At 35.3% G+C, this 15,127-nt stretch overlaps 1 protein-coding gene across 2 annotated transcripts in view; it reads left to right on the top strand.

Moving 5' to 3' along the window:
- The window catches only part of PRORP (protein only RNase P catalytic subunit), a 131,072-nt gene that overhangs the window by 58,653 nt on the left and 57,292 nt on the right, over positions 1-15,127 (top strand). Inside the window, exon 6 of one of the 2 annotated variants that reach the window (XM_029951644.1) lies at positions 6,191-6,274. The exons of the other annotated variant lie outside the window; for it this stretch is intronic. Coding sequence (XP_029807504.1) covers positions 6,191-6,274 — 84 coding nt within the window. The remainder of the gene's footprint in view (positions 1-6,190; positions 6,275-15,127) is intronic. 2 annotated transcript variants of the gene reach the window in all.

Genomic DNA, 15,127 nt, shown 5'->3' with positions numbered 1-15,127 from the left:
AAGGATATACAGAGCTGCTATTGGCCAAAAGTGATTCAGAAGAGCCCTTAATTCAGATGTGAAGGTTTATATGTAAATGTTACCTGCGATTCTGAAAAAAAGAATATGGTTTGGAAAAGTGTAGGTTAATATATAATGTTGTTGTTTACTGAAAAAGAAAACTTATTACTAAATAAGTATTTTAATCTGTGTTTTATAGTTTCTGGTGTCTTCATACTATACTAAATGAAAATGGAGATTATAAAGTCCTTTTACTGGATTTCACTTTGAGCATAATTTAGGGTCTTGACCAAACATCTCAATTCTGTAGTGTCTGCATTAGTTTTCTTTTTCTTTAATTGAGCTTTAAGTCATAAATCATAATATTCAATATTTTGAAGTGTACAGTCCATCTGATTCTCAGCTTTTTGGCTAAAATCAAATGTAAAGTGTGTAATCCAGTGGTTTTTAGTGTATTCACAAAGTTTGGAACCATTACCACTATCTAATTCCAGAATATTTTCATTCCCCCAAAGTAACGCCATACCCATCAGTAATGACTTCCAGTTTCCCCTTCTGCCTCAGTCCCTTGCAACTCCTGCTCCTCTTTCTGTCTTTATGGATTTGCTTCTTCTGGATGTTTCATATTTTTGTGGAGCATAATGTTTCCAAAGTTTATCTGTATTATAATATGAATCACTATTTTGTTCCTTTTTATTGCAGAATAATATTCCTTTGTGTGGATAGGCCACATTTTGTTCATCCATTCATAGTTCCTGGACATTTGAATTATTTCTACATTTTGGCTATTGAGAATATTGTTGCTGGGAACAATACTTCATGTACAGGTTTTTGTGTAGATGTATTTTCTATTTTTTTTTAAGTTGTACAGAGAATTCTTTATTGGCATTGAAGAATTACCTTCCTGAATGTCACCTCCAAGACATGAGTATAGATTAAATGACCTTTAAGGTAATGACCCTTTAGAAAGTTTAATCTCGATTCAGAGGCCAAATCTAGACAAGCAAGTCATTTTGGAGAAATCATCTATTTTCCCCTTTCCCCCATCAACCCTCAGTTTGTTCTCAGTATTTAAGCGTCTCTTATAGTTTGCCTCCCTCCCTCTCCTTAACTGTGGTATATGATTTTTTTAATGTATTGTTGGATTTAGTTTGCTAATAACTTTGTTGAGGATTTTTGCATCTGTATTCATGAGAGATACTGGCCTGTAGTTCTCTCTCTCTCTCTCTCTCTCTCTCTCTCTCTCTCTTTTTTATGTTTTTATTTAGTGTTGGTATGAGGGTAATATTGGTCTCATAGAATGAATTTAGAAATTTTCCTTTCTCTCCTGTTTTTTTGAATAGTTTGAGAAAAATAGGTATTAACTCTTTTTTAAATGTTTAGTAGAATTTGTCTGGTTCTGGACTTTTGTCAGTTTTTTTTATTACTGCTTCAATTTCATTGTTAATAATTCATCTGTTCAAATTTTCAATTTCTTCATGCCTTTTTTTGGTAGGTTATGTGTTTCTAGGAATTTATTCATTTCTGAGTTGTGCAATGTGTTGGCATATAGGTTTCCATAATATTCTGTTGCAATTGTTTGTATTTTTGTGGTTTCGGTTCTTATTTTTCCTCTTTCATATAGTGATTTTATTTATTTGGGTTCTCCCTCTCTCTCTCTCTCTCTCTCTCTCTCTTTTTAAGGTGAGTCTGGTTAGAGGTTTATCAGTTTTGTTGATCTCAAAGAACCAGCTCCTGGTTTCATTGATCTGTTCTATTTTTTTGTTTGTTTCTTTCTTTATCAATTATTTCTGCTTTTATCTTTATTATTTCCTTCCTTTTGCTGGGTTTGGCTTTGCTTTTTCTTTTTCTAGCTCCTTCAGGTATAAGGTTAAGTTGTTTATTTGAGCTTTTTTTTTTTTTTGCTTCTTGAGGTAAGTCTGTATTGCTATAAGCTTCCTCCTTAGAACCACTTTTGCTGCATTGTGTGGACATGTCTTCTGTTCTCTTAGAGATATAGCTGGGATTAGAATTGCCAGGTCATAGGGTAATTCTCTGTTTAAGCTTTTGAGGAACTGCCAAAGTTCCAAAGCAAGCTGCACCATTTTATATTTCCATAAAAGTATATATTAGTTCTAGTTTTTCTGCATCATCACCAGTATCTGTTATTAGTTTGTTTCATTATGAAGTGGAATTTTTTGTGGGTTTTGATTTGTATTTCCTAATGACATAGGATGTTAAGCACTATTTTATGTTTATTGGCCATTTGCATATCTTCTTTGGAGAAATATCTATTAAAATCCTCTATTTTGGTGGCACCTGGGTGAGTTTGTTGGTAGAGCATGTGACTCTTGATTTTGGCAGCAGAGAGCCTGCTTGGGATTCTTTGTCTCCCTCTCCTTTTCCCCTTCCCCTGCTTGTGTTTTCTCTGTCTCATTCTTTCTCTCTCTCAACAGTAAATAAATAAACATATAAAAAATCCTCTATTTTTAAATAGTTACTTGTCTTTTTAATATTGAGTTGTATTTTTTATATATTCTGAATATTAGATCTTTTTCAGACATATGATTTGCCTGTATATTCTCCCAATTGCATTGTCCTTTCAGTTTCTTGATGGTAACCTTTGAAGCACAAAGTATTTAAATTTTTTCTATAATTTATTTATTTTTTATGATTTACATCCAAGTTAGCACATGGTACAACAGTGAATTCGGGAGTAGATTCCTTAAGTCCCTTACCCATTTAGCCCACCCCCCAACCCCTCCAGCAACCCTCTGTTTGTTCTCTATATTGAAGAGTCTCTTATGTTTTGTCCCCCTCCCTGTTTTTATATTATTTTTGCTTTCCTTCCCTTATGTTCATCTGTTTTGTATCTTAAATTCCTCATATGAGTGAAGTTATATGATACTTGCCTTTCCCTGATTAATTTCCCTTAGCGTAATACCCTCTAGTTCCATCCACATAGTTGCAAATGGCAAGATTTCATTCTTAGAAAAATTTTTAATTTTAATGAAGTCCAGTTTATTGTTTTTCTTTTGTTGCCTGTCATTGTTGGTGTCATATCTAAAAAAAATTATTGCCAAATAAATAAATTTAAAAATCATTGCCTAATCCTAGATCATGAAAATTAATGGAGTCCAGTTTATCTATTGTTTTTGTTTTATTGCCTGTCACTGTTGGTGTCATATCTAAAAAAAAATTATTGCCAAATAAATAAATAATAATAAAATAAATAAATAAATTTAAAAATCATTCCCTAATCCTAGATCATGAATATTTATGCTGATGTTTTCTTCTAAGAGTTCAATAGCTTTAGTTCCTGCATTTATGGTGTCTGCATATTTAGAGAAATAATCATGGGTAGATGGTGAGCCAACATAATTTAGAAGATAGTGAGATTCAGATAGGACTACCTTTGACCATTTCTAATTTGTTTATTTAATCCTAAGTAAATCTGGAGAAAATAAGACTTGTTACTAACCTTGTAGGTATTTTTCAAGTGTAAAATGTACCCTGCTTAAAAATATATTTAATTAATATATTAAATTAAACTTAATTAATATTTAGTTTCAAATTTTCAGAAGAAGAGAAGTTCCAATTTGTATTTTTATTTTTAAAAGTGGGAAGGGTTCTGAGTGACCAGTGATTAATTAGATAGTCTCCATTTTGAGGACAGTTAGAAAGAACATCTTACCTGGGAATTCAGTAGATTCAGTTACTATTTATTGAGGACCTATTTCATGCCAGATATTGTTTAAGATGTGAGGATTTGTCTATAGGCCAATAAATGCTAGGAACATAATTCGGTTAATGGTTATGTTATCTAAGTAAGACATTTGTAGTATATTGTACATTTTGTTGTCTATTTAACAGTGATTCTTATATTTGTATATGATTCTTTTTTTAAAAAAATTACTTAAAACGTCAGGATAGAGAATAACATTTACCCAAAATACATGGGATAAAAATTTTTTTAGTACGTATTGCAAAACGGTTTTCATAACATTCAGTTCTCCAGAATATGTTGTAATTTGGGAGAACCTAAATTTGATTAAATTTTAAATTTTGACTAAAGTGTCAGATATGAGCTCTTGTACCACTGAACCCTTGACACAACCTTTATGTAACACTTGAATTGATACCTCTTTCGCATTGCCTTCTGCAAGATATGGTAGTTTGGATTTTCTTGAATTGCATTTATTTTTATTTAATTTAACAAACTTCTTTTTTTAGAGTAGTTTTAGGTTCATGAATCTTTTTTTATGAACAGCCATCTAACAACAACATGCTGTTTTGACTCTTACAAATACTTCTGAGAAAAGGGGCACCTGGGTGGTTCAGTCAGTTAAGTTTCTGACTTCAGCTCAGATCATGATCTCACAGTTCATGGGTTCAGGCCTGGTATTGGGCTTTGTGCTGACATCTCAGAGCCTGGAGTCTGCTTTGAATTCTGTGTCTCCCTCTCTCTCTCTGCTTCTCCCCTGCTCACGCTCTGTCTCTCTCTATCCTTCAAAATTAATAAAACCTTAAAAAGTAAAATAAATCCACAAGTACTTCTCAGGAAAAGCATTGGATAGCCAGAGGTAGAAATTAAATTGTATTTTTAAAGCTTAAGTGAGTGAATAATTGGACCACCATATTCCCAGTTGTTCAAGTCAAAAACCAAAGATTCTAGCTTCAATTGCTCTTTTCACTAGCCCAAAATCCGGTTGACTGACAAGTGTTTTTTTAAAAAAATTTTTTTAATCTTTAGTTTTGAAAGAGAAAGAGAGACAGAGATATGCAGGGGAGGGTAGAGAGAGAGAAGGAGACACAGATTCTGAAGCAGGCTCCAGGCTCTGAGCTGTCAGCACAGAGCCCAACACGGAACTTGAACTCATAAACCACAAGATCATGAACTGAGCCAAAGTTGGACACTTAACCCACTGAGCCACGCAGGTGCCGTGCCCCAACTGGCAGGTTTTAGTGGTTGTCACTCCCAAATATATCCCATAATCTTCTTTCTTTCCGTCTTCATTCACATCATCTCTCATCTAAACTAAGTGGTCTCTTTGCTTTTTCACCTTTGCCCTAATGTTTTTCAGTCACACTTAGAATGAAATCCAAGTTCCTTATCATGGATTATAGTACTGTTTTTTTCTTTCAATGAATAATGGACACACTAGAATTTTTCCTGTTCCTCAAACATACTGAACTTGTTCCTGCCTCAATATCTTTGTACTTGCTATTCCTTCAGCCTTTAATGTTCTTTTTCCTAAAATGGCAGGGTCCTTATCAGCACCTCAGAGGTCTTCCCTCATTCTTCTGAAGTAACCGCAGTCTGCTTTCCTACCTTCTACCTGCATTTTCAGTTATCAACCTTATTTACTTTGGTTGTGGATTAAAAATGGCCACAGATTTTTGCAGTTTCTCTCTTCAGGAGATGGAGTCTGTTTCCCCACATCTTGAATCTGGGCTTGCTTTATGACTTGCTTTGCCCAGTAGAATGTGGCACAAGTGACATTGTGGACTTAACAGGCAAGGGCTCAAGAGGTCATGTGTCTGGGGGCACCTGGGTGGCTCAATCAGTTGAGCGTCCAGCTTCGCCTCAGGTCATGATCTCATGGTTCATGGGTTCACACCCCTCATCGGGCTCTGTGCTGACAGCTAGCTCAGAGCCTGGAGCCTGCTTCAGATTCTGTGTCTCCTTCTCTCTCTGACCCACCTCTGCTCACACTGCCCCTCTCTGTCTCTCAAAAATAAATAAAAAACATTAAAAAAAAAAAGAGGCCATGTGGCTATGCTGTCACTCTTGAGGAACTACCACCTTGTGAACAAGCCCACATCAATCTCCTTGAGGATGAGATGCTACATAGAGAGAGAGGGAGAGGGGAAAAGAGAGCAAGAAAGAGTATGGGCACAGTTATCCTAACTAAGGCTCCAGACATGTGAGTAAGGCCACCTGGGTCCAGACAGCCTCTGGGCAACCTGCCAACCGATTGTGAACACATGAATTGGCCTAACCAGTGCCATGTAGAACAGAATAACTGTCTAACTGAGCCCAAACCAAGTTGCCAGCCTATAACACTGTGAGAAAATAAGTCATTATTTTAACCCAAATTTCAGGGTAGTTACTTATATAGCAATAGGTTAACTTATTTAATTTCTTCATAACACTTAGTATCTACAATATCCTATACATGTCTCTGTTTACTTTATTAACCTCCATCAGAATGAAAATGCCCCCAAGATTGAAGTCTTTCTGCATCTTGTTTACAGTTACATTGTCAGCACTGAGAAGAGGGCCTTGCACATAGTAAGTAGATACTTAGTAAATGAATGAAAGAATGCATAAATGGATATACAGTGAATTTTATAAAGTTAGAAGTTTGGAGGTTAACGCTGAAAGACTTCCTGAGTTTCACTCTGCAGCTTCATTCATTTGCTAGCTTTGTGATCTAGGCTAAGTTAGTTAAGCTCTTCATGCCTTATGTAAATATTATATGAGGGGCACCTGTGTGGCCATCATCAGTTAAGTGGCCATCTTTGGCTCCGGTCATGATTTGCTGGTTTATGGCTTTGAGTCCTATATTGGGCTCAGAGCCTGGAGCCTGCTTTGGATTCTGTGTCTCTCTTTCTTTCTCTGCTCCTCCCCAGCTCGTGCTCTGTCTCTGTCTTTCTCTTTCTCTCTCAAAACTAAACATTAAGAAAAAAAAAAAAAAGATTAAATGAGCTAATCCTTGAAAAGTGACTGGGACGTAGTCCAATAAATTTAAACAGAAAAAAAAAATCACCACCTTGTGAGTACATTTAGTTGTCCATGGTCTTAACTTTGTAGGTACAAAAGCATAGTAGTCTTTTATAATGTATTTAGTCTCATAATTTAAACATAACTGACAGCCTACTCTTAGTTTTCTCAGTCTGGAACTTTCATTGTTTTTGAACTGATGTTAGAATCTAAACTCGAGTATCCAAATAAGTGGTTATCTTTTCTGTAAAATAATTAAATAAGAAATATATTAATGGTATAGAGAAAATAAGAGGCTGTATTAGTATTAGTTGCAATAGGTTAGGTAATGCTGCAGTAAGAAATCCACAATTTCTGGGCGCCTGGGTGGCTCAGTCGGTTAAGCATCCAACTTGTGACTTCAGCTCAGGTCATGATCTCACGGTTTGTGGGATTCTGTCTCTCCCTCTCTCTCTGTCCTGCCCCTACTCATGCATTCTCTCTCTCTCAAAATAAACTTAAAAAAATAAAAAATAAACCCAAACTTCCCGTGGCTTAAAACAAATGAGTTCTCATTCCTGCTGCGTGTCCAGAGTGGGTCAGCTGCCCCGTCATCATCCTTGTTCCAGGATTCAGCATGATTTTCTGAAATATTGCCAGTCACTATGACAGAGGGAAAAGGGAACGTGGTAGAATACACGCTGACTCGTAAAGCTTCTACTCGGATTCGATACCTATCACTTCTGCTTGTCATTTATTAGCAGCTAATGCAAGCTATGCAGCTACACCTGAGTTCAGTAAGACGGGGGGAGGGGGGGAGTGCAATCCTACCACATGTGCCCAGAAGGAGAAAGAGAATTAATGTTTTTGAACAGCTCTAATGACTACCCCACTGAGGTCGGTGATGTCTTGCTTATTAAAATGGTCCTATCTAGCCCAGGAGCTAGAAATGAGTTTCAGTATGACCATGCTAAGTATCTTCGCCTAGGTTCTTTTTTTCCAGTATCAGTTTCCTTCACCATGGTTGTATATGGAAAGAACTGATGCTTTTGTTGATCATTTTGTCTAGAATGAACAGATAGAAATTGTAAAGTCTCCATGACTCACACTTTACACATACTTTCACAACTTTCATTTTTAAGATGAGTTTTTCTTTTGAGCCACCAATTCATGATTAATAATTGGCAGTGTGAGATCATCTTGAGGGGACAGGGACACCATACTAACCTTTTACCTAGAAAACAAAAGGATATAAATTGGAAGGGTTCTTATCTTGAGTTTTCTTTCTGTCTCCCCTGCCAAACATACACACACACATGCACATGCACACACTCCTACCCGTAATCCAGTCCTAGGGTCTTTGTTCCTTGCTACTTTTGCAGCTTGCATTTTGGATTTTCATTTGTTCATAAGCTCCTTTAGTAGAGGGTGTATAGAGGGAAAAGTACATCATTTTAGTTAATCTTCCTAGCTGTTCAGAACTCTGGTACCAATTTTTGTCGATAACTGACAATTGGTTAAAATAGCTTCTACAGAATGAAAATATATAATGTAATTTAAAAGAATTATGGGCCAGACATCAGCACTGAATGCTTTCATTCTTACAGCATGCTTGGGGCATTGAATAGAAAGTAGTTTGGTGGAAACACTGCAGAATTTGTTTTGATTGCCACCCCTTAGTTGGTTTTACTATAGTGAGAGAAAAATGGAAGCATGGATATTAGCCAGTAAAGGTCATTTGGCAGTAGCATTTACTTGGCAGTGAGTTTGCTCTTTTTTTTCTGCCACCCAAGTTATTTTATTTCTTTTGGTTGATTTACATAGCCTCTTGTAAATGTTTCAATGCCATAAAGAACTTAGGATATGATAAACTATGCTCAGTGTTTTGTATGTGTGGTGTGTGTGTGTGTAATGTTGGGCATATTTTTTTGCTCAAACTATAGAAATATTGTAGAGTTTAACACCAACCGTGATTGAAATTATGTTTTCATAATGTTAAAGTAGCTCAGAAACTCTTAAGTACCTTACTGTGTTTGCAGTGGCAAATGTTAGATTAAGTGGTGAAGTATTTTTATTAATACCTCCTTAACTTTTAAATACTTTTCTCCATATAATTTTTCCTCCTACTTAAAGACTAGATCTTAAGGGCTGGCTTTAGGGGTAGAAGGTATGGTTCCTTGGGTCTCAAAACTAGGATGTCATGGGGCTATTGTTGCTTCAGAAAATATACTGACCCCATAGTTCCTCTGAGAAGGTGTTTGAGTAACTTTTTCTGTATTAAAATCTTGAATTGGAAACGTCATTTTCCCCAGTTTACTTTCATAAGTTTTATTGATTACCAATGATTGGAAATAAGTGATTGGAGATTATTTCCAAACATGTTCTTAATTTTAGTCTACTGATTAACAATAGTTTCTTACTGTGTTAAATTCCAGTGGACTTTAAAAACTGGTTCTTTCAGTGTTTTTAAGCCTAGGAGTTATACGAACAATTATGAATCCAGTTATTACTAGGTTAAACTCTAATCTGGCAAAGGACTTCACTGTTCACTTTATCCAAATTATATATTTCTACAAGTACTTACTGTATTTCTTTAGAAAAAATTAACATTTTTAAAGAAAAGAAACTTTAAATATGTAGTATTACAAACGTAACCTCTAATGATTCTGCTGTATTTTAGAATATTGACTCTTAGACTTTAGTGTGCCTCAGAATCACCTTGAGGGCTTGTTAAAACAGGATGCTGGCCCTACCCCCCCAGAGTTCCTGATTCAGAAGGTCTGGGGGTGGGGCTGAGAAGGTAGTGCTGATGCTGCTGGTTTGGGGACCACATTTTGAGAACCACTGTAATATAAAAACAGTTTCTCAGAAGTGTTTTCATACTGTGTTACAAAAACAAGCATTTTATAAAAGTTAAACACTCAAAATTATTAGAACCTTAATAATTTTTAGATTGGGATTCTTTTTTTTAACTGAATATATGAAACTCATTTTTAAGGTACTGAAACTTGGTCCTAAGAATAATATACTTCTTCCACTTTCAAAATAGAAGTTTGTCATATTTCCATAACCAACAGTTACATTATCAAGTTGTTATATTAGCGTTATGATTTTCAGGTACCTAGATTATGACCTAAAAAAATGTTAAGTATCCCAAAGAGAATGTGCTAACTGGGAAAAGCCTAAGACTAAAGTTAATTAATTATATGGAATATCAAATCAATGGAATTGCTTGTTTCTCTCTAGGGCATCTGAAATAATCACCCAAATAAGTCATTGTTAGTATGTATTTGTAAGCCCAAGATTAAAAAAAAAATTCAGTGGAAACAATGAACTTCGACTGTGAATCTTAAGAGAGCTAAACTAGTAGCAGCATTTAAGTTTTATTTCATGGGGATTTTGGAAGGGCTGATAGGAGTTCTCTAATCTATAAACTTACTGCATCCGGTCAAAAAAGTAGGTCTAATCTTGACTCCTTATCTTTAAAATAATTATATCTGGCTAGTCAAAGGTGATGTAAGTGACTTGGAGAAATAAATAGGTGTTAGTGAATGTCAATCTAGAATTTACTGAAAAACACAAACAATGTTCTTTCTCTTACTATTTCTCTTTCATGACATAACTCAAGGAGGTCACATTACCTTCGATCAAGTAATGCCACACTGACTAGGTGCTTCCTTTTATCCCAGTGCAATTCCACCCACTCCACCTGCCTGCACATAAGAGTTCTGTTTTGTTATGTGACTGCTAGAATAGTCTACAGTACTCAGAATTATTCTTACGTGTACCAACTGCTAATGGGGTGAATAATTAACTGTCATATAAGTGGGGTTTTGGTCAAGTAACCAATGGAATAAGTAGAAAGATGAATGAAGCCAGGCAAAATTTCTATAATGAATTTGGTCTCCTACCTCTTTTTTTCCAGATAACCCCAAAAGGATATATGTTGCGTAGTGTTTGAAACAAAATTTCCCCCATTGCATTAGTTAGTCAAGTGACTGTGTGTCTTAGAACGCATTGTTAGGAATACAGTGTTGCCAGGCTTCCATATCTGTTGTCTCTCTGACAAAATCTCAATGGCAAGTTGATTCTTCTCTTGATGTGCCACTGATAATGTTTGTGTGATAACTGTTTGGGTGTGGTGAGATTGTCTTTGTGAATCATTATTGTGTGTACCTTACTTCTACGACAGTATATTAGGCCGCTTGACTGAATGACCCACCCATGCGCTCCTATGACAGTATTTTAAAACACACTTCTCAGGAATGTGGTAGGCAGAGCTCACTATGAAAATATAATACCCACTTTAACCAAAATTTAAATATATATATGTTAAATCTGTAAGGTAAACAGCAATTCCAGAATGAGTAGTGAATTAAACATGTTTTTGAAGTTATATAAATTATTCTTACCTAACCTTTATTACAGTGGTAATACTTTATTAGTCATTAATTTTATATTAAAATATTTATTTTAAATTCATTTTCCCTTTAAAATAGTTTCTGTTTCAAACCTTTAACTACTGAAAGGTTGATTTTTCTCCCAAATACAATGAAGAGCAACTGAATTTATTTCAGATCTTAGATTTTATTACAATATTTCATTTAGATATGGTTTTTTTCTAGTTAATATTAGGAAATGTATATAGTTCCTTCAAGTATTCATCTCTCCCTCCACAGTAGATATTCTTTATTTGTAGATTTTTTTGTGTCCCATTTTGTTCCAAGTGATAAAAGATGATTATAATAATATGTACAATGCAGGGGCGCCTGGGTGCCCCAGTCAGTTGAGCCTCTGACTTCTGCTCAGATCATGATCTCTCAGTTTGTGAGTGTGAGCACCGCATTGGACTGGCTGCTCTCAGCAGAGTCCAATTTGGATCTTCTGTCCCCACCCTCCCACCCCCGTCAGTCCCCTCTCACACTCTCTCTTTCAAAAATAAATAAAGCATTAAAAATTCAAAAAATAATGTATGTAATGCAGAAATTAAACTTAAAATAAAATGAACTTAAAATAAGTTAAAATAAGAGCACAAAGGGAAAATAAACTTGGGAAAAATAGAGGCTTGAGTTTGGTCCACAAAATTTATGCCATGCAGTGCTCTAGAAAGTTGGCTGTAAATTCTGTCAACAGACTTGAAGACAAAAACATGATTGCAGAAGAGCAGGGGTTTGTCCTTTTATCTGCCTGTACATCATTCATAAGCACTCCACACTGCTGTTTATAAACACTGTCTTTACTTAAGAGATTCTCAGACGGGCTGGGATGGGTTTCAGGAGAGTTCAGAGACAATCAGAAAGTAGAGAAGTTTGAAGACACATAGTTCTGGTAAACCTTCTAAGGAAGTTATTTCCACTGTTAAGATTCATTGATTTGGGGGATTCACGTGATTCATAAGACCAAATGGAAACAAATTGTTTAGGGAAAGTACCATTATCCCTAATATTTAAACCAAAGAGATTTCACTTGCGTACCCTTTTAGTACAGGGCCACATGGGCACTGTGAGTGCTCTTGACAACACCCTTGTTAGGACCAGGCGAATGGATTGTGTAAGTATCAGCAGGAAAGGGGTCAGAAGAATAGTAGATGAGCCTAAGAGAGCAGGCCTCAGTAACTCATCATCATTAATGCTGTCTCAAGGTGGTGAGAAGGCCTGGTAGCAAAACTCATGCTTCTTGACCTCTTTGAAAAATGGGCAAGCTGATTTTTCACTTTGGATCCACAGTAATCCACAGCAGTACTAGACCTTGTTTTAAATATGTATAATTTTATTTCTTTTTTTTTAATCTGGTTAGGAAGCACATATCTCTAAAATGCTGCCTATGTAGCAAGCCCTCTTAAGATTTAGAGACTCAGGCAGGATGAAGTATCACAACTGCCTTTGGTTTTTTTTAATTATAGCAAATACCGTTTCTTTTATGTGAAAAAGAAGCTGGCAAACTCAGCATCATTTAATTTAATCAGCAGACTGCTTTCTCACTCAGTCTTATGTAAATCATAAATGCCTAGAAAATACTTCTGTGTATAAAGTTATAAAATTAATCTAAATTGAAGCTTTCCAATTATTATAGATCTCCCTCTCCACAAACATATCTGCACACATTATGATATGAATGGCAGGAAAACCTCTTGAAAATTTTCTCATTGGTTTAAGAAAGAGATAACAGGCAATCTTACTGGGTTTAAGCTTAGAAGATAAATGGAAACAGCACTTCCTCTTCAAATGGACCAAAATAACCCTGCAAAATATACATAAAGTGTTTTATCAATATCAGTCTTTTACCAAAATAAGAACTTGAAAGTGAAAATTGCAAAGCCACAAGTTCCATGGTTATGAAAACATTCTAAGTATATCAAAATCTTAATTACTTCCAGTATTTTGTTTTATTAATTCCATTTCAATGTCCATTACCTGGTTATCACTCTGACATGTCATCAGAGAGAAAAAAATGACATTAAGGTATCACATCTGTTATAGGATCTCATCCAGAAATAGCACCTTACATTTAATCATCACATCTTTTTTTTTTAGGTGTTATTATTTTCTTTTGATTTATTTTATTATTTATTTATTTATTTATTTATTTTTAGAATATAACACTATTTTTTAACATATGCAATTATTTTCCATCATTTACAATACAGTAATCATCACATCTTATTAGACTCCTCTTCCCTGCGACAGTTTCTCAGACTTTATTTTGATGACCTTGACAGTTTTGAGGAGTCCTGGGCAGGTGTAGAATGTTTTGTATGGGGTTTATGTGATGTTTTTCTCATGATTAGCCTGGGGTTATGGGTTTTGGGAAGGAAGACCATAAAGGTAAATTACCAGTCCTGTAACATCATATTAAAAGTACATAGTATCAACATGACTTATCCCTACTGTTGTTACCTTTGATCACCTGGCTGAGGAAGTGTTTTTCAAATTTCTCCAAGGTGAAGTTTTTCTTTTCCCCCTTCTTTTCATGCTGTAATCTTCGGAAGGAAGTCAGCGTGTAGCCACATGTAAAGTGGAGGGAATTATGTTCTTCCTCCTTGGAGGCAGATAATTTACATAAATTATTTTAAATTCTTCTACATGGGAATTTTGTATATTCTCCCCCGTTTACTTATTTATTTAGTGCTTATTTATAGTAGTATGGACTCCTGGATATTTTATTTTATACTTTGGGTTATAATCTACTATTTATTTTGTTCACTCTCTTCCAGCTTTGGCAATTGCAAGCTTTTTGTTGGCTCCTGTGTCTGTTTGACACACCCCCATCATTGTCAATGTGAGCATTTCCTCACTTTCTAGCACGCAGTGTACTTCAGTTGTACAACATTCTTTTTTGAAAGCTAGAAAACATAGATAATTAAGTAGACTGCATCAGTCTCCTTTGAAGAAGATGCTGTTTCCATTTTTGATTCTTGAGAAAAATAAAAAAGAACGGTTAGTATTTTTTCTACTTTTACTCCATTTTTCAGTATCAAGAAATACTTGTTTCTGCCACTTAGTGTAACAGTTTTGCCGGGTCACCTTTGTTTTTTTTCCCCAGGGGTTTGTTTGTGGGTGACCTGTTTTGAAGGATCAGTGTGTATTTTGAATTTTCTTTTTCTTTTTTTTGTTTCCTTAACAGTGGAGTAGGAAAAGTAATAGCTCAAAGGATATATTGAAATACTTAGAATAAACTTGGTCAGAGCAGCTCTCCTATTACTAGGTTTCAAGTAATCAAAAAGTGATTGTTACCCAGCTGATAAGCACTAGTTACCTCTAAAGAGAAAAGTTATATAGAATGTTGGCTTCCTATATTTGTGTAGTGTTAGAAATTTGTAAAATACTGAACTTATGTTTCTTTTGTAACATGGAAAATAATAAAGGTTTCTTTTTAGAGTCAGTAGAGATGCAAAGAAAAAAAACTTACCCTCTCTGTGGTTTGAAATGCTTTGGAACTTAAGGACTTTTTCCCCCCACACATGAGGTACTCAAGACTTGCAGTTATTTTCCATTAATATTGTTTACCTGTACTAGTGAAATTGGCATATCTGCCCAATTGTTTTGTCTCATTGCAATGCCTGCTTTAACATATGAAGATTTTTTGGGATTCTCTGATGGTTGTTTCAGAAGTGTAAAACTTTGCTTTAACGAAGTTACAAATACATTGTGGGAAGAGAAGACTACGTATAAAAAGGCATACAGTTGTTTTGGTGTGTTGCTGTGGAAGGAATAGGCAGGAATGTTTCTCACTGTTTCTTTGTTCCGCTGCTTCTCCATGCTATCCTGAGACTTGATTTCTTTCTTTTTATCCACTGGGTTTTCTATTAGGTGCACACTGACCCGTACATCCTGAGGTTTCCTATCTGTTCTTTATCTGTCTTCTACCACTCACCAACTTGGACCTGCCAACTCCAGGAAACCCCTCTCCACATTTTCCCTGGGATATGGCATGATCTCAAAA

The sequence above is a fragment of the Suricata suricatta genome, chromosome 9 (genome assembly GCF_006229205.1).
Source record: "Suricata suricatta isolate VVHF042 chromosome 9, meerkat_22Aug2017_6uvM2_HiC, whole genome shotgun sequence".
Classification (NCBI taxonomy): Eukaryota; Metazoa; Chordata; class Mammalia; order Carnivora; family Herpestidae; genus Suricata; species Suricata suricatta.
This window is presented reverse-complemented; position numbering and strand designations above follow the sequence as displayed.